The sequence below is a fragment of the Watersipora subatra genome, chromosome 1, assembly GCF_963576615.1.
Source record: "Watersipora subatra chromosome 1, tzWatSuba1.1, whole genome shotgun sequence".
Taxonomy (NCBI): Eukaryota; Metazoa; Bryozoa; class Gymnolaemata; order Cheilostomatida; family Watersiporidae; genus Watersipora; species Watersipora subatra.
The window spans coordinates 5,471,430-5,493,820 of NC_088708.1; the positions used below are offsets into that span (position 1 = coordinate 5,471,430).

Consider the following 22,391-nt stretch of genomic DNA (forward strand, 5'->3'; position numbering starts at 1 on the left):
AACATAACAGTAAACCTTAGGTGTGATAGCATCGAGTGACATCTACTGTGACATTTGCTTTTACTGTTTAAAATTTACTGGCAGTAAAAATCATGCATAAGTGCTTTAAACAATATAACTGCTTGCGAACTAAATTATGAAATGTTTCTTTAACATTTAGACAGTTCATGTTTGTTGAAACATATTTGTGATGATTTAAAAATTGTAAAGATTTGAGTGAGCAAACTGGCTGCCACCGATGAGCATATAGGCACAGTTAGTAACTTGTGCGAGTGGTAAAACTTAGTGAAAACCAACCTCAAAGGAAAGTTCATCAAAATAGAGCCGGTCACACATATCGTAGTCAGTGCTGACTGTTTCTGGATTGCAGTTGACCATGATAGTCTTGTGTCCAAGCTAAAACATAGATAGAACAAATGGCGCTGTACGTAATTTGTTGTCTTACGCACAGCGAAGAGGGTGAGTTACTAGCTATTGTAGTCTACAGCTTTACATTTAGGTCCCTAAATGGAATATGCTCTTGAGAAAAATAATATTCACAGATAATCATGGAACAATTTTAAATAAGATCATACATCTCATTGTTCTTTGTATACCCTCAGACGCTTATATTTCGCTAGTATTTAGTTTCGTGAGTAGTATACAAAGTAAAATTTCGCTGCAACTTATTTCGCAGCTCTGACGAGTGCAAAAATATAGTGACGTGAAATTAAATGCAGTGGAACCAACATAATTAGATTCCTCAGGTTCAGTTCACCGATAAAAAAAATTCAATTTGGGACTAGTTTGTAATTGTGAACCGCAGGTAGAATGGTGTGGGCGAGATCGATAATGCAATTTGATCGCTTGCTGCCATTTGTTTCTTAGACTATCAATGAATAAAGCTATTTAATTTCGCGCTTTCGCTCGTTCGTTATGATAGTTTGGTTTCGCACATGAAATTTTCGCGAGAGGATGACTCCACGAAAACGCGAAAGTTAGATGAGTCGAATACATAAGTGTCCTAGGGTAATCATTTACCAAGGCACATGCTACAAGATAAAAATAGCGAGTACAAATATATAAAGTTCTTACTTACATTTCTTAGTTCCTTGATGCAGCCGACAGCACACCAATCAAACTCTACACTACTTCCTAAAGAGAAAGGACAGATGTAGAATGTTATACTGATGACATACAGAGAAAAATAGAACCGACAATCAAGAATAGAACCGTTAGTGATACTAGTGGAACGTAGAAGGAAAAGCTCTGTACCAACTAGATATAACGAAATAGATGAGCACTCCTCAAATGAGTCCAAACAGTGCCAACTACTAGGTATTAATAAATAGAGCATTTTAAAAGTGGTGCAACAAATGAATGCCAACAACTTCCGTGACATTCTAGTTCTCTGTGATCACCAGATGTGTCGATAAAACAGAGAATAGGGTAGCTGCGCGATAATTCATAAACATGTACTTAAAGGTTGACGTGCAACAAAATTTACATTACAGTTACTTGGTATCAAAAGGTTCACCATGACTTTTTACTCTGCTGTGTTGAAGGTTCAAAATATGTGGAAATGTGATTACAAGCTCTTGAGAGCTCAAAAACAAACACTTAAGCGCAGCCATCACGAAAACGGCCGCAGGTTGGAATCCCTCTCAAAATGGCTCAAATGTGACGTAGTTGAACACGATGTGCTCCCATTTACACTTTCATGCAACTTCATTCATCAAAATATTTTCACAAATAAACTTCACGCATTAAACAAAACCATGTCTATTGTCCTTACGCGTCTATTTCATTATCATTGTAATGCTGTCACTTTGAGCACTAATATCTCAAAACCTAGCCTAAAAACAGTTTAATTTTTTAACCTTAGCTCGAAGAAGTGCATAATCATCCTCTGATAAATATGAGAAGCCTGTTGGTCACCTGTGATGGTCGAAAAATGCTGCAGAAATTGTTCGCGTCATTTAGCAAAAATATGGGTCACGTGATCAGATTATGACTAGATGATTAGACCAAGTTGAAACGAAACTGTAAAGTAGCGAGCATCTATATCTGATGAGGGCTTTCCGGTAGCACCCGAAGTGTTTGTCATAAACTAGTGCTACGAGACATTTTATATTGAGCCTTTTATTTCACATAATAACATAACGTGTAAAAACAATAACCACGTGGAGTTGAATACGTCATCAAAATAAGAGATTCCAACCTACAGCTGTTTTTTAATTGTTCGTTTTTTAGCTTTTATGAGCTTTTAATCACATTTCCCACAATACAACAGAGTAAGACATGGTGAACCTTTTGATACCTGATAACTGTAATGTAAATTTTGTTGCAAGTCAACCTTTAAAGGCAATCGATTGGTGCAAGTGCTACAACGTCGGTCTACCAATCTGAATCTCACGAGTTAAAGTATCGTCGAAAGTTATCTTTTATCCTACCATGACCCCTGGATACAAATAGATGACAAACAGGTAGTACCGCTATTTTTATAACCAAATGTTTTGTTTTGCTTTATTGTAGACGTAAAAAGTATTTATCATCAGCTTTACTTTGCAGAATAGACTGCTGTTTAAAAAAATAAGCAAATCATTGTAAAGGAACGTCGAAGATGTGCGCTCCCATAAACTTATTTTAAAATTACAGCAATCATGCTTATAAAACCAACGAAATTGATCAGAAAAAGAAAATAACAGGTTTGCCGATGCAAACCAATAATAATGCAGTTACACTACAAATTAAAAAGTTCAGTCTAGTTTTTCCTTTTTGTATGGTCAAAGGGGTGAGTTTGGAAAGATCTTGGAACTGATTAAGCAATTTACATGTATTTTACTGTTCATAAGACATAAAATCCCTATAATTTAAGCATTTCTGGAACGGGTTATTTACGTTATAGGAGTGTCTACTGCACTGAACCAAATACAGAAATGAAGTATCAGTTTTAAATACATCACTGAAGCAGTGAAGCGATACTTTGTCTGACCGAATAGAGAGAGAATGTAGAGGCAATTTCTACTCGAGATAACGCAACACACAACTGTCCAGGTGAAATGTTTTTAGTTTTACAGTTTTTAGCAAGTGACCTTAGCAATAGTTGTTACTACAAATGGAAATTAAAGTCATGTAAATTAAAACGGCACGTTTAAAAATGACAAATTAAAAAAGGTAATGAATATAAGGCTTTCAAAAAAGAAACACAAAAGGTGATATTAATTAATAATAAAAAGTACATACTTAGCTTGTAACCTTCAATACCGGCTAAAAGTAAAAGTGGTAATATAACACCGATATGCCGAACCGATGCAATGCGGGAAAACAATACTGAAATAATATTTTAATAACAAATAGATTTTACACAGTTGACGTTATTTTCTTTTGCGCCATTAAAGATTAGCAGGTGTAATTAAGCCATAGCATGGAAAAGACAGCATATTGTAGGGGTTAGCTCGCCTGTCTGCAGAACTGGTGGTTTTAAGTTCAAATTTAGTGAGAAGTGGTATTTTTGTTACTAGATTTAAATCGCTATAACATGACATACCAACGACAGACAGACCAACACACAAACAGACAGACCAACACACAAACACTGACATTTTTATGAAGTGTAAGAACAACTTGACCGATTTGTGAAATATTCCAACAGCAATAATGATAATAGCAAGTAGCACATATTTGACGTAATTAACCCTTTCGCTGCCACCTCAAATCTGGCTCTTACAGCTTTAGGAAATATCAAACAAATTACTGCGTCTAACTACTTGAAGATTAATAACTACTTAGATTATAACTACTTGAAGATTAATCTTTCTAACATATTAATAAATATTATAAAATAGTAATCATCAAGGAAGTCAAGCAGCGCACCGACAATCTGGTTGAAAAACAAATTTAATAAATACGAGTAATTTATGAAAACGATTACAAGACAAAATTGTTTTCTTGTCTTTAATAATATTATAATTCAAAATTAAAATTTATCTTAAGCAATTTATTCACAGCTTGAAAGCCGTAATCATATTTTAATGGCTTTTACTGAACAGTAATCAGCACTGTCACATCATCAGCTAATAAACAGTAAGGAAATAGATTCAGAAACTCTGTAGACATTCATAGAAAAATAAAACATTTTAACTAATTGCTGGCTCGATGAGAAAATTTATGGATTTAAACATGCTTACTTAATTAAATTTGTCAGTCTATTGTAGCATGGAGCAGACAAATCCAATTTGCATAAATTTGCATTCAAATCCTTTAGCAATGCATACCAAGAGTAATTAAGTTAGTTTGAGAGCATCACAACTACATATATCAGTAGGGTTCGTTTTCTTAACCAATATCAGTGTTAGCTTAAACAAGGTTCTACAAAAACATTAACTATAAAGTTTATCATGTTTTCAGGTGGCCTTATAAATAGATTTCGTCAAAGCAATAGCAATAATCCTTTGATATTATTAGCTGTCCTACTGCATGCGTGACAAATTATTTCATAAAGAAACTGTACTGTTGCAGCACTCTCTACAGTCAAATAATATCTCATACTTGATTCAGAAGCAATAGCCTGAGACGAATTGCTAATGCTAAGGTATGGCTAATCAGTCAAACTTAACAAATATATGATCTCTGACTTACCAATCCGGTAAACGCCTGAGCCAAGAACCATTGTATGCCCACCGGGAAAGGCTATATCATTGGAGGTGGCATTGTAGGTAAGATAGAGGTAGTTGGTGTGTGCAGGCCACTCAGCTGCCACGGTGTCGATATGTTTTATGCATGGTAGGATATTCTGGCTGTGTCTCTGGAGCCGGATAGCGACCTCGGTACTATAAATAAAATTAAAATGCAGCAAAATTGGAACAAAATAGGCATTCACGGGTTATCACAGCTGTACAAGATACCGGTAACCACCTAGGCAGGACCTGAGAGAAATCTACAAGTTCTGACACTTACCATTCAATAAATTTCCCGATCTGTTTGTCGCAAAAACCAAGTTTCTTAGCTTTGAGCAGCAGGGCTCGTGGAATGTCGACTCTTTGGTGTTGCATGAGCTCCCTTCGTGTTGTTATTATTCTCTGGAACTTGTAGAGAAACCAGGGATCTATTTTTGTCAGTTCATAGAGTCGCTTAATCGTGTAGTCCTGCTCAAGCGCGGCGGCCAGAACAAAGACTCTCATATCTGTTGGCTGCGCTAGACCCTGCAGTTGCGCAAAACCAACACCATTGTAAGCTACTGCCTTATTATGGCATGGAGATTAAGCAGATGAAGCTGTTCAGTGTCGTGACATATATTAACAGTTGGCAGGTATGGTCAGTTTCCTTTCACCATCATTATACAAAAATTGCTTTAAAAACATGAACGGCCACTTGATTTTGATGAGCAAAATAGAATGTTATTATGTTATTATAAGCATCAATTATCTATGTGAGTATACTTCTAGCATTTAATCTTCCAGTTGCAAAAAGTTTGTGTTACACAGGTGACAGACGACTCCACGACTGATCTCCCTAAACATTTACAAACTCATTTTGCAACATTTGCAACATTAATGAACAAGGCAACACAATATAACTTCATAAAAGAAAACTTGTAACCATATAAAATGTGATTCATTGCTATAAATATGCATCGACACATAAATTATTACTACGATATCATATCAACCATAGCATTCGTACATGCTATGCTAGCACGCAAAGCTAACATGCTATGCGCTAACATATCATGCAAACAATCTAGACATTTGAAACAACAAGCTGTCATTGAATCTCTCTGTGTTTACATAGTAGCAAAACTACAAATAACTGCTCGACATCCATCACGCGAGATAACCATTTGTAAACGATAATAATCGTACCTCATCTGATGCCGGCAACCTGTTTGGACAGAATCCATCGACGGACTCATCGGTCATTCTCAGTGCTTTTTGAAAAGCCTCCTCAAAACTCCTAGCGATTGCCATCACTTCACCAACACTCTTCATTGAACTGCCGATCTGCCAAAAAATAGCCATTCCGATTATGAAAAGTTCAGAAGCAATAACCATGGAAACCAGTAATGTATCAAGTTTTTGCACTTGTCATTAGTATTACAGATAATATAACTCATACCCTGTTATTAACTTTTTCAAATTTTTTCAGGTCCCATCTAGGCATCTTGACCACACAGTAGTCGAGGCTGGGCTCAAAGCAGGCTGTTGTTAAGCCAGTGACAGAATTGCGGAGTTCAGGCAATGAGATATTGAGGGCGAGCTTGGCAGCGACATAGGCAAGGGGGTAACCAGTAGCTTTGCTAGCAAGAGCAGAGCTGCGGGACAGTCTAGCGTTCACTTCAATAATGAAATACTGCAACATACGAAGATAATGTATGTGAAAAAGGAACAACAATATCTGAGTAAATATATATTATAATTATATAATCAATATATATAACAACAAAAATGAGTAAAGTTGTAATTTAAAACTTGTTGTGTAGACTTAAACAAAAATATACGCAGTGGGCAACTCCAAAAAGCCATACGTTGTGCATGAGGAAAGTAACGGACCTGCTTGCTGGTAGGGCAGAGAGCATATTGGATGTTGCACTCCCCGACGATGCCTAGGTGGCGGATCACCTTTATAGCTGTAGTTCTTAGCAAATTATATTCTTGATTAGTGAGGGTCTGGCTAGGGGCCACCACAATCGACTCGCCTGTATGAATACCTAGAGGATCGATGTTCTCCATGTTACACACAGTGATGCAGTTGTCATACGCATCCCGTACCACCTCGTACTCTATCTCCTTCCAGCCTTGCAATGACTTGTCCACTAGAATCTGGTTAGTGTGGGCAAAGGCTCCCACAGATAGGGTTCTCAGCTCATCCTCATTCTCGGCAAATCCTGAGCCGAGACCTCCCAGAGCAAAGGCCGACCTCACCATTACTGGGTAACCTATTTGATCGGCTGCCTGCACCACCTTCGAAGCAAAAATGATTAAATTAGATAAAGGATTCAAGGCACAGCTGTTAGCATAACGTTAAATGGACTTTTAGTAGCAAATAACATTCTGTAAGGTTATTTCACTGGCTTTTATCAGCTTTTTAGAATAGTCTAAGTGCAATAAATGTTTTATGAATCAGAGCTGTGCTGGGCCCTACTAACAAGTCTATAACAAAACATGAGATATAACCACCTCATCGACTGAAGTGGCAGCTGCACTAGGAGCCACATGCTCTTCGATTTCCAACATCTTCTCGGCAAACACTTTTCGATCCTCCGTCCACTCAATGACATCAATCTGAGTTCCAAGCACGACAACATTGTATTTGGCTAGCACCCCTGATTTGCACAAGTCCATTCCACAGTTTAAAGCCGTCTGACCACCAAATGCAAGTAGGATACCATCTGGTCGTTCACTGTCAATAACCTACAAATATAACAGAGAATGAGAGAGAGACAGTATAAAAGCAATGCTACAAGACTCGCAACCATTTTAAAGCAGTTAGAAACCATTAAAGAGCTAATCCAATAATATTCAGCCAAGGAATATATTGCCAGTTTAGTGTGCGTTTTACCAAACGCATTAAATTAAATACTAAAAGTCATTAAATTTAAAGTGCTAGTGTTCATTGGCTTAAGAACCTATTCACGAGTCTATCAATGTTGCCTTTTCTTTAATTTAAAATTAGACTTTTGGCTAAAATAGTCTGCTCATCGGTCTTCGAAAATTCAATAGCCTTGACAATCATTACGTTTTGGCTATATTTTCATGGAGAAAGGACACAGTCCAAACATTCGCAAATAGAAATATCAAACAGTTCAAATTCGCATATAGAAAATATACATACTCTACAGGATGAATTTATTCGCGGAGTTATTATTTCGCGAAAATTGGTTTTTTATGCATGTTCGCGGATGAATTTATTCGCGGCTGAAAACTGCCACTCTCTAGGAAAAGTTAACTCTATTGCGGCTAGTAATAGAGTTATTCCTACGCATGCGCACACTGCGTGTTCCGGTTTATATTTAGCTTACAACTGTGAAGCGATCGTGCTAAGCTACGGTAAACAATTTTTGCTGCGTCCAGAGGTTTTCACGAATATTCATCGCTTTGGAGGCCTTTGATAAGCCAACAACTTGTGGTAAGTAATGAGTTTTTCACATTTACTAAATTAGTTGAATTTTAATTTGGTTCTTCGGTAAAACGCAATACTTATTTTTTCCATCCCTACCGCTTCATTATTTGTTTTAGTGTGAGAGAGAGATTTTTCATCATACACCGAAGAACAATGATTGCAAGGGTGGTAGATGTCATTCTTAGAAGATCACCAATCATTCAGGGAGGTCTGGAAATTGAGATTGAAGTGACCGCAGCTACTTACGAGAAGAATATATCTGTTTTTAAAAAAGGAACAACAACGCCTTTACGAGCACAAATCTTTGGCCAACCGGCAGAACTTTGCAATAGTAAGCCACGAGGAGAGTTCTGATGATAACTTCCTTACCAGCCATGTAGTAGCAAGAGAATCGCCTTCAACATCTACCCAAAACAGTGACAGCGACAGAGCTGCTATTACCAAAATAACTAGTCAGAATGCACCATTACACGCTAGTATTCACATATCAAGAGTACCAGTTTAATTTTATTGCTAGACAACCGCCATATGGACTAAACTGTTTATATTTACTCCATTCATCGTTTGTAAAATTTTATTTGTATTTTAAATATTTTATTTGTACACTCAAGTTTGTAATAAATTATAATATATCTATACATGAAATAAAATATATAATTTAATCATGTTTGCTGTAGCGATATCAAGGAGTTGTTGTCGATGAAGGGGGTCTAGGTTGACTGGTTGCTTCTCTGCCAATATTCCTGCCTTGATGAATATTACTACTTGTCTCTAGTTTTCGTAATCGGAGTAGGTTGTTTCATTCTCAATCTGCAGTAAACACAAAAAGGAAAAAATATTAACGAGTGTTAAGTACAAAAAAAATAGCTGAAGTATTTAATGAAAGCGATCAGTTTTTAAACAAAAGAATTAACTAATGCAGTTGATTATGGAAAAACGTATCTGCACTGCAAATCAAATACATACCATAATGTCCAGATCAGAATCATGATCGCCCTTGACTTCGGTATTAGAGATTGATGGAGTTGATTCTAATGTAAAAAGACTAGGAGAGCTTTTTTGCGATGCCAAAGCCATGCCGAATAACTTGTGAAAACCTTGAATAATTTTGTAAAGTTTGATGCAATGGCAATAAAGCTCGAAGCCTGGCAATGATTTTTAAAGAAGTTTTGGAACTCGGCTACGTTTAGTACTTCTGCCTAGCGGCTATTTTTGCGGTGACACCATTCTGCATATTTTGTGACAACCTTGAATAATTTTGTAAATAAATGTGATGCATTGGCAATGGTGTTAGCTCAAAGCCCAGGCAATGATTTTAAAAATGTTTTGGAACTCAATTACGTTTAATATTTACATTAAAAACTAGGCTAGCGACTAGTTTTCAATTTGATGCAGTAGTTATTCCCTCTTGTGATTAAAAATAGAACTAATTATTCACGGAATTTAATAATTCGCGGGATTGACTGTTCGCGAAATCGCGAATTTTTATGACCAACGAATATTTTCATCCTGTAGGGTAAATCTGTTCGAGTAGTTACCCTCCTCTTAAAAACTACTATTGTTAAGATTTATCAAACGCGCTTAAAGGTGATTATTTTTTACTAGACAGTGAACTTTTGCAATATCGGTGCAGTCATGTTTGTACTGATTAAATAACTGTTACTAAATGATTTGTAACAGATTTTAAATATGTAAGAAGTAAAATAAAATTTCTTGACAGAAAAATGCATTTGACTTAAATGATGGTAAATCAGACTTCTAGGCAGTTTATAAATACCGCAAAACCTGTATTTGAACGCCGCCTTTATTTGAACACCACCTTTATTTGAATGCCACCTCTATTTGAGTGCCACTATGGGAGAAGTGTTGAAAAATGGGGTGCCATCCTTTAATTGAACCCCACTTCTATTTGACCGATTCTATGTGACATTCTTAATCTTTGCGAAACCATAATATAGCAGGTGATCAGTAAAAACTGTCCACAAAACCGTACTAGTAATGGTTTGATTACATCAACATCAATTCGTTCGTTGTTTTTGTTCGTATCAAAGTCCGTTTTCCAACTCCAAGTTTTTAGGTTTTATTCATTGAAAACTTCGATTGCAACACCATAGAAATAATTAGTACTGTGGGAAAAAGTTTTTGCATTTACAATGAAAAATGTGCTACTACGTATTTGGAGGCTACCATTCGGAGGCTATTTTGATTACACACGGTTTCTCTTTATTTGCGCAGTTTCTATTCAAAATTGCATCGCGTAAAACTTTGGCTCGGTTAAAAAATTGTTTAGACGCTAATATCGACTAGCTCAGCTGTGCAGAAGACGAGTTGAGGTCAGAAGGCCTTGTCAAAGGTATTGAACAGTCAAAAGAACATGGAATGATTCCAAACAGAAGCAACTGGCAGAGAAAATGATGCTAATACTTTAGTTTAAAAAATGTTAATATTCATTTTAATCATTTTAAAATGTTAATTTTAGTTGCTACATGTATTATAATTATGGTTTGCTTCAGTCACTTGTTCTTGAATATATATATTTGCAGCATTTAGTAGATTATTATTATAAAACTTAAGCAGATTTATAACATATTATTTGATAGCATGATTGCAGTAACCTGAACTCAGCTTACAATGGATCGACGCTCGTAACTCCTGTTCTATTGCACATAAAAAGCCAGTTTCGGCTGCAAACTGTAGCAAACATATGGATGAGTGCAATAATCTTTTATGCAACCTTGTTAAATATACTTGTAAGATGAAAATAAAAAACTTTGAAGTTCCAGCGACGCAGGCTGTAAGATCATCATATGTTAATTGCAAGCAACAGATATAAACTAGTAGAGACATGTATCAACTTTCTTGTGCAGTTATTTTAAGTCTTCGACGAATTTGAGTAGTTAGCAAATCTATTGCATCCAAAAGAGCTCAATGTCGCACCGACAGAACAAGAGTGAAAAATATATGCGACATTCGATTCATCCATGAAAGGATTAAATTTATCTTCTCAACATTCTGACGAACTGTTTGAAAAATACAACGACATCCTTTATTTGAGCGTCACCTCTAATAAACTGGCATTCTGAGGGAAGGGTTGAAAAAATAGAGCGTCATGGCATTCAAATAAAGGTTTTACGAATGCGAGGAATAATACAAGACTTTTAAGCATCTAGAAGTATTACAAAAAATTAAATTTTAATAAAGTGACGTTGCACAAGGTACTAAAATCAAAATTGACATAACGGCGTGCACACATCTTGAGAGTTAAAACATCAGAATTTACAAACCTGAGCTACATAATGGGGAGTTATGGGTAGGAAGTAGCACTTGTCAGCCATTCCTTTTGAAGTTTGAACCGTCGCTATGTTGGGATTAATCAGCACGGTCTGTACATTTTCTTCTTTCAAAGCTTTTAAAGCCTGCCAATGATATACATACTTGCATCAGAAGCCACTGTAGCACCATGTTAGTATATATATAATTACACACAAGCTGCCATATCAATATGTGCAAGTTGTTTTTACGAGTGAAGCAGGTATGGTAGCAGCATACACCTTTAGTTAAGCAATTAAAAAAGCAGTAACCTGTATACTCCATAACAGCAATCAGATTATGTGTTGTTGCTCACATCTCTCATACCCACACCTCTTTGTTATGAATATGATCAATTATAAGAATAAAACACTATGCTTTCTTTTTTAGTGATTTAATATCTAAAAAGAATGGGCTAGCGTGCAGCAGTAGAAGTGCACCAAGGTACGTTTTACACCTGCAGTAATGTGTGTGTGTGCGAGAGCGTTTTAAAGCTGCAGTAATGTAAAGATGTGTTCTTCACCAGCAGTAGTATAGCAGGGTTCGTTCCACACCTACAGTTATGTGTCAGGAGGTGTGTTCTACACCTGCAGTAGCATGTCAGGGTGTGTTAACTAACCTGTGAGCCGGAATAGTCAAACTCGCCAGCCTGTCCAATACAGAGGCCACCGGAGCCAAGTACCAAAACCTTTCTCGGGTTTATTTTGGTGGCCACTGGAGCCACCTTATATCTGAATAGACCGATAAATCACAATTCATCACAAATAATGAGATAATAAATAGTAATAAGACCGCCGCTCCAGCAAACTATAAGACTTCCAAAATAACTATAACACTAAAATTACATCTTTACTGATGTAAGTTTGAGCAAAACAGGACAACCATCTTCAGCAAGTACTATTAAAAGGTTTTAAATATGCAAGCCAGTCATCCTGGTGTACGGAATATTGAAAGCTGATATATATACCTAATCAGCTAAAAAAATTACCAGGCCATTCTATAAATATTGAACAATCACGTCTGGGCCATATTGAAAATATGATCTCATAATTTTTTTACCGCAGTGCTTGGTCTAGCCTCTGTTTCACAGATATCTTATCACCAAGGGCACTCTTGGAAGCCAGCACCTGTTCTATGAACACATCGAAAAGCACTTCGAGATCTTCCGGTCCACCCATGGCTTCCGGGTGAAACTGAACACTGCAATAAGAAACGGCTTTGCTTCTCATGCCTTCAAGCATAGACCTATTAACTATACTAATAGTTAGTATAGTTAATAGATCTATGCCTTCAAGACACACCAGACCAGCCCAGCCCGCTCAACAAGCCTCTCACACACAACTTATGATTCTGATGCATAAGTCAGCGGAGTAATATGACTAGCAAATAGCATGTGATCATTAATCGTGAGGCAACCAAAGAGAAAGCGCGTGATAAGCGAGTCAAGCGGCCATTACCAGTACTGCGGCTATCTACAAGAGTACATCCATCAGTTAGAATATAGATAATGGATGGCGCTAAGGTACAGCAGTCAAGTTGCGTTGGAGTTATAAGGAATGTAGTAGGGCTGGTTTTAAAAACTATTCAGTCAGTGATATGACTGTCAAATCCTCTATAATAAACATCCTTGTTGAGAAGAGTGCATGACTAGCATAGCACCAAGTTAGCTATCTTAGGTTCACTATATCTGCCAAAGGCAGTCTAGTTGATAATAAATGGTGACATGCCTAAATGTATACGACTATAAAAGAACCATGAAAGCCATGAAATCCATTCAAAATCTATGTATGTTGTAAAATAGAAAAGATAATTTCATAAGATTCTTGAGAAAAAATATTCAATTATTTAGTCATGCACAACCAATGGGGCAGGATAATGGATAAAGCATATTTTTATAATTCTGGATGCCACCAGCTCACCACGAAGCTATCTGAAACGATATACAATTAACAATGTACGGTCAAACATGGATAACTCGAACTTCACGAGACCGAGCGAAAGTGTTCAAGTTATCAGAGCGTTCGACTTATCAGAGCACTGTCACAAGTCCATTTATTTATTTATTAGTAGATACATGCACATATACAAACTATAATAGAAATCAAAAGCATAAATGGCTTGTTTCAAATTAAATGCTTCTAATGTAAAGTTTAAAACTTTTTTTATCAAAAAGTATAGAGATTTTTCTATCACTTGAGATTGTTTTGTTGTTTGAGGTGATGTTATTGCCAGGACGTTTTTTAGATTAAAATTGGCAAAACTTGATCGTTGTTGAAATGCTCAGAAGAAAAGACATCTTTTTCTTTTGAGTGTTTTAACCGAGATCAATTTTGTCGATTTTTCTTGAAGTTTATGCGAAGGTCACCTCACTTTTCCATGCTTCCGAAAGGCGATCGCTAAGCGGATGTTTGGTAAAAATCAAAATTCACCAAACCTTTAGAAAAGTCATTGACAAAAATATTTTGCCGATGGTGGTAATAACGAAGCCTGTTTTTCGAAAAGTTGAGGTTTACCTCTATGACTCGGAATAAAGTGATTTTCTAAAGCGATAACAACCGTCTCGGTAGCCGTTGGGCAAAAAACTGTTCGAGTTAACAGAGTTGAGGTCGAGTTATCTATAGCAATTTATCATTACGTGGGAACGGACCAAAGAAACCGTTCGAGTTAACCATGCGTTCGAGCTATCCGTGGGCGAGTTATCCATGTTTGACTGTATTATAAATGTGTCATTCTTTGTTCGTGACTTTTCAAAATTTAACCTAAGAAACTTCAGAATTGGTCTAGGCAAAAACTATCGAGACTAACACCATGAGATACCTATTGATGAAAAATTTAAGTCAAATTTGTGTCGCTGTGGATTACTATGAGCAATGCTACATCACTACTGCAATAGTTTGGGAGTTCGCAGTTTGTAACTATTGCATTACCTCGTTTTTAATAGCAATTCATGTTTTTAAAGGAGTTTTCCATTTTAGCAGACTAAAAATGGGAAGATAGTGCAATTAGGTAACTTGTTGCAACAAGTGTTGGTGGTAGAAGCTGTTGACAAGTTGTTGCGAGAGGTGGTGGTAGGAACTGTTGTTGCGAGAGATGGTCGTAGGAACTGTTGTTGCGAGTGTTCGTAGGAGCTGTTGGATAGTTGAATCCAAAACAGAATATCAAGTTTTTGGATGTTAAGTTATTTTAAAATTATTGTGTCACACTTCCTTTTGAGGTTGTTGTTTATAAAGTTTGAATATTCAGTTTATTGACGGAAACTTTATTAGCTGCGTTCATCTTGACAGTTGGGAACAAAGTGAGAGCTTTATATGAAAAAGCTATGGGTACCAATAAGCAAGCTTTCAGAAAGCACACTGAGAAAGCACATTAAGAAAGCACTATTAAAACCATGAAACTGCTATTATAGCAATAGAGGTGTTATAAGAGAATTTCAAAAACTTTATACTGTCATAACTTTTTTATACTTTGAGTTAGGTAAAAACCAATTTTAGATTTGCCTCCCCAAGCATGCCTTTCACACAATAGTGCCACCTGACGTTACTACAAACACTACCTGATGTTGCAGCCTACACTGATGCTGCCACCAATGTCACCTGATATTGCTACCTACATTACCTGATATTGCTACCTACATCCCCTGATAATGCTACCTACGTCACCTGATGTTGCTGCCTACGCATTTTATTGTTGTATATGTATGTAATACTTCATAAAAGCTTATATAAAATAAATTGACTACTCTCATATTTCTAATGTAGCTATAAATAGGATATTCTGTATGTTATGTTTTGTAATGGATAGTAATGGCCATAGTAACGGATGCCGCTCATAACACTACGACTTGTAGTTAGTCAAATAACTAGTCGATTACATGTAACTATAATGACAACGATACCTTCCGCATTAACACGCAATAGTATAAATTGTTCCTTGAAGAAATTACTCCTGATTAAAATGAAGTTGTGCCAAAAATCATTTTGAGAAGCAACATAAACTCTGCCGCTGTCTTTAAAGCGTGCTTTTAATCAAACACTGAACAAAATTTCATAACAGGGAGATTATTGGTCACAAGTAAATCAAAATGGAAGAACATGGTGACCATTGCGCCAGAGAGCCCTTACATATTGTCCCAAGCCTTGATTACTACACAGAGCTAATAACATGTTATTCATGCGCAATCTCTGTATGGTAAACACTTATCTGCAGTCGTCTGGCAGAGTGAATCATATCGCTAGTTTGTAGTCAGACAGTAAAATAATAATGAGATGAACTAGTGATTCACACTGATGTAGCTTATGGCTAGCAGGCATTGCACTCATCTGCTCCTTCACAAAACCCGAAAAGCACCGCAAATCCTATAAATTGCTGGCATATACATTATGTCTATGGTTTTTAAACAGGCTTATATCACCCAGCACACAAGACTAGAGGATAAGATGCAATTCCAGCTCTATAAATAGGACAAAACAGTGGTCCTACTGAGTTATCTATGCTGTATACCTGAAGTAAGGCAGAGTATCATGTACAAGGCCCTCATTACTCTGGTCATTCTCATTAACAAAAAGTTCCTTCCAGCCATCAGGTAAGTTGCTGGCATCAACAGCAAAGCCATGATTTTGGGTGGTGATATAGCATCGACCAGTTGAACGGTGCGTGCAAGGCTGGTTGTGCCCTCTATTGCCATATCTATAAGCACCGTTATTAAAGCTATTCATTTTAGATAAACAAATAATGCAAAATACACAAACGAATCACAAAAGACCAGCATGGCTAGATGTCCCACAGGAGACTTTTGATTATTATAGCTACATTGCTTACGACCAACATACATCCACGGCCAACATAAACTTACGGCAACTTATATGTCTGGCAGCCAGCTGCCCGAGCTAAAAGCTGATGCCCAAAACAAATGCCAAATATGGGTGTGGGCAGTTTAAGTGCTTTCTTCAGGTTATTGATGGTTGGGGTGCAGACGACTGGGTCCCCTGGGCCATTGCTGACAAATACTCCATCCACATCTGTACAAATAACCCATGTGATACACTGAGCCGTGCAGGGAGGATAAGGTACTACTCTAGTCAATAGAAATATTCATTAAAGAGCATAATGTTAAATATACAATCATTGAATAGCTTATGCTAATGGTTAAGCCCAGGCTTTCATTTACTCAATGCTTCAGAGACTTTAATACTAGAGTGAGTACAATGCTACAATGCAAACAAGGTCTCAGATGTTGGAGGAAGCAATTTGAAAGAAAGGCCATCGTAATTGTGCGATTAGAGAAGCAAAATATCAACTAACTCCTCCATAGGAACAATACAGCTGGGATATTGTAATCGATGAAGTATATGACAAATCAATTTAACACCTAAACGTGCTAATGCCTCTTCCTCGCTCGTGTGATCGATTGCAATAGTTTTGAGTATAAAAAGATGCACATCATGTGTGCAAACTGACAACAGAATTTGAGAATACTGGTCACCAAAGTCATCTGAAATTGTCAGAAAAGCAGTGGTCAATATTTATTAGCCCAAGAAAGCCTGAGAAAGCAGCTTCCATACATACCAAGCTTTGTGAAGTCATAGTTCCAAGGAACTACAGTAACTTTCGCTCCCCTTTTAGCTAAGCAGCGTATCTGGTTATGTTTAATTCCACAATCCACGGCAACAATAGAAATTTCCCCGTTAGCATTGTAAACCTTTGGCTCCTGCACACAGATTGAATTCTAGTAAGCAAATGCTGAACATGTGTCGACAAGCAAGTAAAAAAGTTGGCACCGACTAGTTCTTAACTCTATGATGATATTATAGCAGCAGTTATTTTAGTTAAATATATGGCAACGAGAGAAAAACATTTGATAAATAACATTTGATAAATCTAGGCTGTTATGAGAAGATAGGTAAAACGATATATTAGTAGCGGATATCTGGATGGATACGCAGCACACCAATAATCTCAGGGTATATGAAGAAATGTTAGTTTCTTACTGAGCAAGACACAGCAGCTGCCAGATTTTCGAGATTGGGATCAATAAAATTATAGTCCTCCGCATTCTCACCATCCAGTACAATCTGCAAGTAAGTAAGCATAATGCAAAGGTTTATGTTCCGTATAATAAGAATTCTGCTCATAAAATGAAAACAGCGATCAGCGAAAGAGCACAAACCTTTCCTAGCATTGTCCCATGCTCCCGTATCTTTTTTGTCAACTCCCTGGTGTCAATGCCTAAAATTGTTCACTTATCATAAATGTGTAAAGCATAGCAGCATACAAAGAGTGTGAAAATCGTAAACAAAGCTTTGATACTGGTAATTTCTGATCGGAGGTCAGCTGAGGAACAATTGTGAATAGCCTACATGAAGCTAAACACAAACTAAGCAAATAAATCAATCCGTATCAGCTTTTATAGAAAGAGCATAAAGGTGAGATACCATAGATTCCAGGAACTTTGTGTTCGGCTAGCCATTGAGAAAGAGACCTGGTGGCAGCCCAATGGCTATATTCAGTACAGAGCTCTGATATGATCAGACCAGATGGTTGTACTTTGGTAGACTCGAACCAAGTAGCCAGTCCGAACTGATCAGTTACGTCTGGTGGGACTCCATAGTTACCAACAAGAGGGTATGTCAAGACAAGCAGCTGCTGGGCGTATGAAGGGTCAGTCAATGACTCAGGGTAACCAACCATTCCAGTTTGAAACACTACAACGATGCACTATAGTCATAGCCATGCAAATAGTTTTCAGTGCTTGCAAAAAGCATACAGCTGACAAATTGATAGTTAAGAGTCATTATTGCTAAAATAGCAGAATGGCCTTGTAGTCTAGATCTGTTAACAACTATTTAATTCAAGAAGTGCAGAAAGAGCATCCTACCTTAAATTGCCCTCTCTGCTAAATCAACCATGCAGGTTAGTATGCACTCTGACAGACAAACACTTGGTTGTAGCTTTGTGATAAAAAAATGACAGCACATATAAATAACTACTTAGGCTATATAATATGCGTTTAATATGCCTAAATTCAGTTGTTTCGCATAAAAAATTAAAGATGTATGTATTAAGCTATTAAAACCATAACACAACGTTCACTTACCTACTTCTCCAGCAGTACTGGTCAAGGAACCAAAGACTAAGCCATTGAATATAGTACCATCCTCTAGGATAAGCCGTGCAGACTTTTCACTAGCTCGCTCATCCATCTTAAACTGCACAAAAACATGCTAATGACTTTAAACTTGTAATAGAATAATAGGAAATTACTGCACATTTATAATTTGATTAACCTAGCATAGTGCTGGAGTCATACTATTGGATTACTTCATATGAAAAATTATTTTAGCTATACGATTATTAATGTTTAAATGTCATTGATAATAACTGAGGTTTTCGGGTGAATCGTCCAAGCTCAACCAAACTAGTAACAAAATAACACAATTAAGTCAAAAACTTATGCTGCACTTTAAAAATAGCATTATACAACCACCATTTGGTATACATGACACTCTGTTGAACGTGAGCCTAGCTATTATTTTGCATACAACCAGACGGTTGCCTCGTGTGCGTTATCTCAATAATAACAATATGTATATTCACAATTAATATTTTAATTTACTGTACAGTGTCAAAATAACGAAAAAATCAAAAAGAAACTACAATCACAAATACCAGCTACTATAGTTACATATAACATTGAATACGTAAGAGATCAATACAGGTTTCTAAAGCCGACAATAGCGAAAGGCCATGCTGTTTTGACAAACACGTGCTGGTTGAAATTCGGACGTTATTCATGGGATAACCCTCGTTCCGCGCGCTCTTTGTAAGGCGCCTGTTAAGACATTGTAAGGCTTTTTGTAAAACGATGAGGCAAGACCTTATTGTACGCTAATTGTAATAGCGCGATACGCGAGTTTGTTGTTGTATGAACTTGTTTATTTTGTGATTTCTAACATTTTTGCGTATTGCAACGTTTCTGTTTAAATAAGCTAAAGGCATTATGATGATAGATAATAGCAAAGCTTGTAACGAAAAGCTAAGCTTGTTCGCTTAATGACAGACAATAGCATTGCTCGTAGCAAATCTGGAACAGTGGGACATTTTTACATTCATAAAACATTGAGGTACACCCAGTCCTGCCAACTCTCACGCAATCACACCAAAGAAAAAATGAAAATGCGTGAGGTTTCTGCCCCAATTTCCACTATTTTATATATACTATCATTGATACATCAGCTGCCCCAAAACCAAATCTCAAGATTTGCCCCACTCCTGGGTTGGCAGGCCTGAGTCCGAACACCATTAAAAACGATATTCAAGTGTGTGCGTGCGATTTATTTCATCAAATACATACATACCTGCCAACTCTCACCCATTGGGCGTGAGACTCACGCAATCACCCCAAAGAAAAAATGAAAATGCGTGAGAAACGCGGGAGATTTTTGCCCCATTTTCCACAATTTTATATATACTATCATTGATACATCAATTGCCCCAAAACCAAATCTCATGCATTGCCCCACTCTTGGGTTGGCAGGTCTGAATACATAGTACATACAACTGCATACATATGAAAAAGAAAACAAAGAAAAGTTTTAAACAATTGTATATAAAGAATCAAACATAAGTAGAGATGATAGGGCTAGTGCGAAATAGCAGAGCTAAACCGGTCGCAAGCCTAAGTCGACAGCATAAGGCCTAGACACTAATGCTCACCAAGCAGAGCTAAGGTAGAGCCTTATCTCCGTCTTAAACTCACCAATTGGTTTTATTAATTTCAACGACGCTGGCAATTTATTTCACAGTGCAGACATCACAAAGTTAGGTGTTCGTTGACCAGCAGATGAAGAATAAAAAGGAGTAGGAAGTAAGGATGATTGAAATCGGGTGTTATAATGTGAAGGTTTTTGAAATGTTTGTGAATGATATGGTTTGTGTGCTCTAATAAGTGATTTGTAATGATACATTCTATCAGCAGTCAAAATCTTAGAGTCATGAAATAAATCAAAAGTTGGGTAACCAAAAGGCTTTTTATATATAATAAGCAATATTTTCTTTTGAAACTTAATTAATTTGTCAAGGTGAACCCAAAAAAACATTTCCCCACGATTCTATAGAGTAGCATAATTTAGAGTGAATAAAAGAGTAGTAAAACATTATCAGGATCTTTCTTGGAACAGTAGTGCTTAATCGAAAAAACAGTCCTAAAATAGGTCTTAAGGCTCTTAAGTCAATCAGTAAATTGCGTGTGTGAGAACCAACTCAAATTCTTATCAATTGTAATGCCTAAAAATTTAATTTCATCAACTTCAACAATATTTTTATCATTTAAAGTTGATAAGTTTTCAAATCTAAATCTGTTTTGGTGGTTTTTGAAAACAATGTAAGCTGTTTTTTCACAATTAATTGTTTAGTTTGTTTACTTGACACCAGCGGCTCAGTCTTTGAAGATCAGAATTAATTTTAGTGTAAGATTCATTTAGGTCAGAAGAAGAAAACAAATTTGTGTTGTCAGCATACAAAATTTGAGTTAGATACTGCAGAGATTGACAAAGATCATTTATGTATAGTAAGAACAGAGTTGGTCCTAACACAGAACCCTGAGGCACATCGCATGTGATGTACAGCATTGTATAGTCTACCGTTAATAAGTTTTTAATGTATTTATACACTCACTATGAAGCCTGGGCTTGTTACGATGAACACAACAAGGATACCATTGCAGGGTTAGTAAAAAGACACACAAAGCTCTTGGCCACCTTTCGAAGACTCAGAATAATTGTTCCAATCTAATAAAAAATTACTTCGTGCGAAGCTCGAACCCATAGCATTCTGCTTAGCATACTGACTGTAATGTTTATATATACACTATATATAAATCTCAATGTTTGTCCGTCTGTCTGTGCATCCGTCTGTCCAGCTAAAGTGATTAAAATTTTATGAATGAGAAATCCACTGTGAACTGAATTTGGACCCACAACCTCCAGTTCTGCGGACATCCATTTATCCAATACGCTACACTGTCCAACTGGCTATACGATAAAATAAATTGGGTACATACTTGGAACACATGCCAGTCTTTCATGGATTTACGATAAACATTGGAGCTATCGTTATGTGTAAAGCCATACCAGAAGAAAAATCCATGAACCCACTCCACAAGAAAAATGCATGCCATACGTGAAAAAAAATGCTTAAACTCATATAGCCAACAAGAGTATTGCAATCAGTACAGATCCGTAGTAGGCACTGCAGCTAGTATGGTATGACTTACACAGAATAAACACGGTAAACAGAAATAAGCAAACACCTTCATTTGAAAGTTAGAATGGTAAATGTTGTATATGTTGATTAAAAGTAAATTTTCTGTACAAAATCTTTTTTTATTACCAGTGCACCGCCGGGCATTCAGTAGTACTTTTATAGAGGTTATGCAAGGGGTATGGTAGGTATGCAAGGAGGTAATAATAGTTCAAGTTATTTAATATTGTGTCATAAAATTATAGCAGAAACTTGTAAAGTAGTTCTAAAACTAATAAAAACAGGAACTGCATGAGTAAGGAATACTAATAGAACGTAATACAGAGTAACATAACAAAGGATTCTACACTGACACCCTGATTAGTTGCACTAAATATTTACTTTCCAGACCAAAAAATAATTGAGCAAATATTTATTCTTTGTGCTTTATGACCCAAAAAGTGAACAGGGATAAACAACTGCCAATAATACTATAAACGAAGTTCAAAAAGAGGTATTATACTAATTATTTCTCAGGAAATATATAATCCTTGCGGCGCACTGGTTAAAAATCATTAGTCTAGACATTGTATACAAAACAGTGATTGACAATACGCCTCTGCATTCTAAATCTGCAAATGTTACTGACACAAAGACATTATAAATACATTTACATGTATATAGGTTTAGGATCTTCAATCAATGATATTACTGTTTAATTATTAAAAATGAATGCTTATGCTTCT

At 36.5% G+C, this 22,391-nt stretch overlaps 1 protein-coding gene across 2 annotated transcripts in view; it reads right to left on the reverse strand.

The window, feature by feature from the left end:
- The window catches only part of LOC137407751 (multifunctional protein CAD-like), a 38,080-nt gene extending 19,471 nt beyond the window's left edge, over positions 1 to 18,609 (reverse strand). The window contains exons 1-18 of one of the 2 annotated variants that reach the window (XM_068094135.1): positions 18,503 to 18,609; positions 17,841 to 18,110; positions 17,576 to 17,634; positions 17,397 to 17,480; positions 16,975 to 17,116; positions 16,262 to 16,427; positions 15,910 to 16,095; positions 12,469 to 12,609; positions 12,029 to 12,140; positions 11,385 to 11,516; positions 7,158 to 7,391; positions 6,531 to 6,941; positions 6,097 to 6,330; positions 5,844 to 5,981; positions 4,939 to 5,183; positions 4,621 to 4,811; positions 1,079 to 1,134; positions 298 to 396 (exon numbers count right to left, since the gene is read on the reverse strand). In XM_068094135.1, coding sequence (XP_067950236.1) covers positions 298 to 396; positions 1,079 to 1,134; positions 4,621 to 4,811; positions 4,939 to 5,183; positions 5,844 to 5,981; positions 6,097 to 6,330; positions 6,531 to 6,941; positions 7,158 to 7,391; positions 11,385 to 11,516; positions 12,029 to 12,140; positions 12,469 to 12,609; positions 15,910 to 16,095; positions 16,262 to 16,427; positions 16,975 to 17,116; positions 17,397 to 17,480; positions 17,576 to 17,634; positions 17,841 to 18,110; positions 18,503 to 18,608 — 3,006 coding nt within the window. In that variant the 5' untranslated portion in view covers position 18,609. Of the gene's footprint in view, positions 1 to 297; positions 397 to 1,078; positions 1,135 to 4,620; positions 4,812 to 4,938; positions 5,184 to 5,843; positions 5,982 to 6,096; positions 6,331 to 6,530; positions 6,942 to 7,157; positions 7,392 to 11,384; positions 11,517 to 12,028; positions 12,141 to 12,468; positions 12,610 to 12,866; positions 12,882 to 15,909; positions 16,096 to 16,261; positions 16,428 to 16,974; positions 17,117 to 17,396; positions 17,481 to 17,575; positions 17,635 to 17,840; positions 18,111 to 18,502 lie in introns of those variants that run through there. The other variant, XM_068094138.1, reaches the window with a different exon arrangement.
- Between the last annotated feature and the right edge of the window lie 3,782 nt (positions 18,610 to 22,391).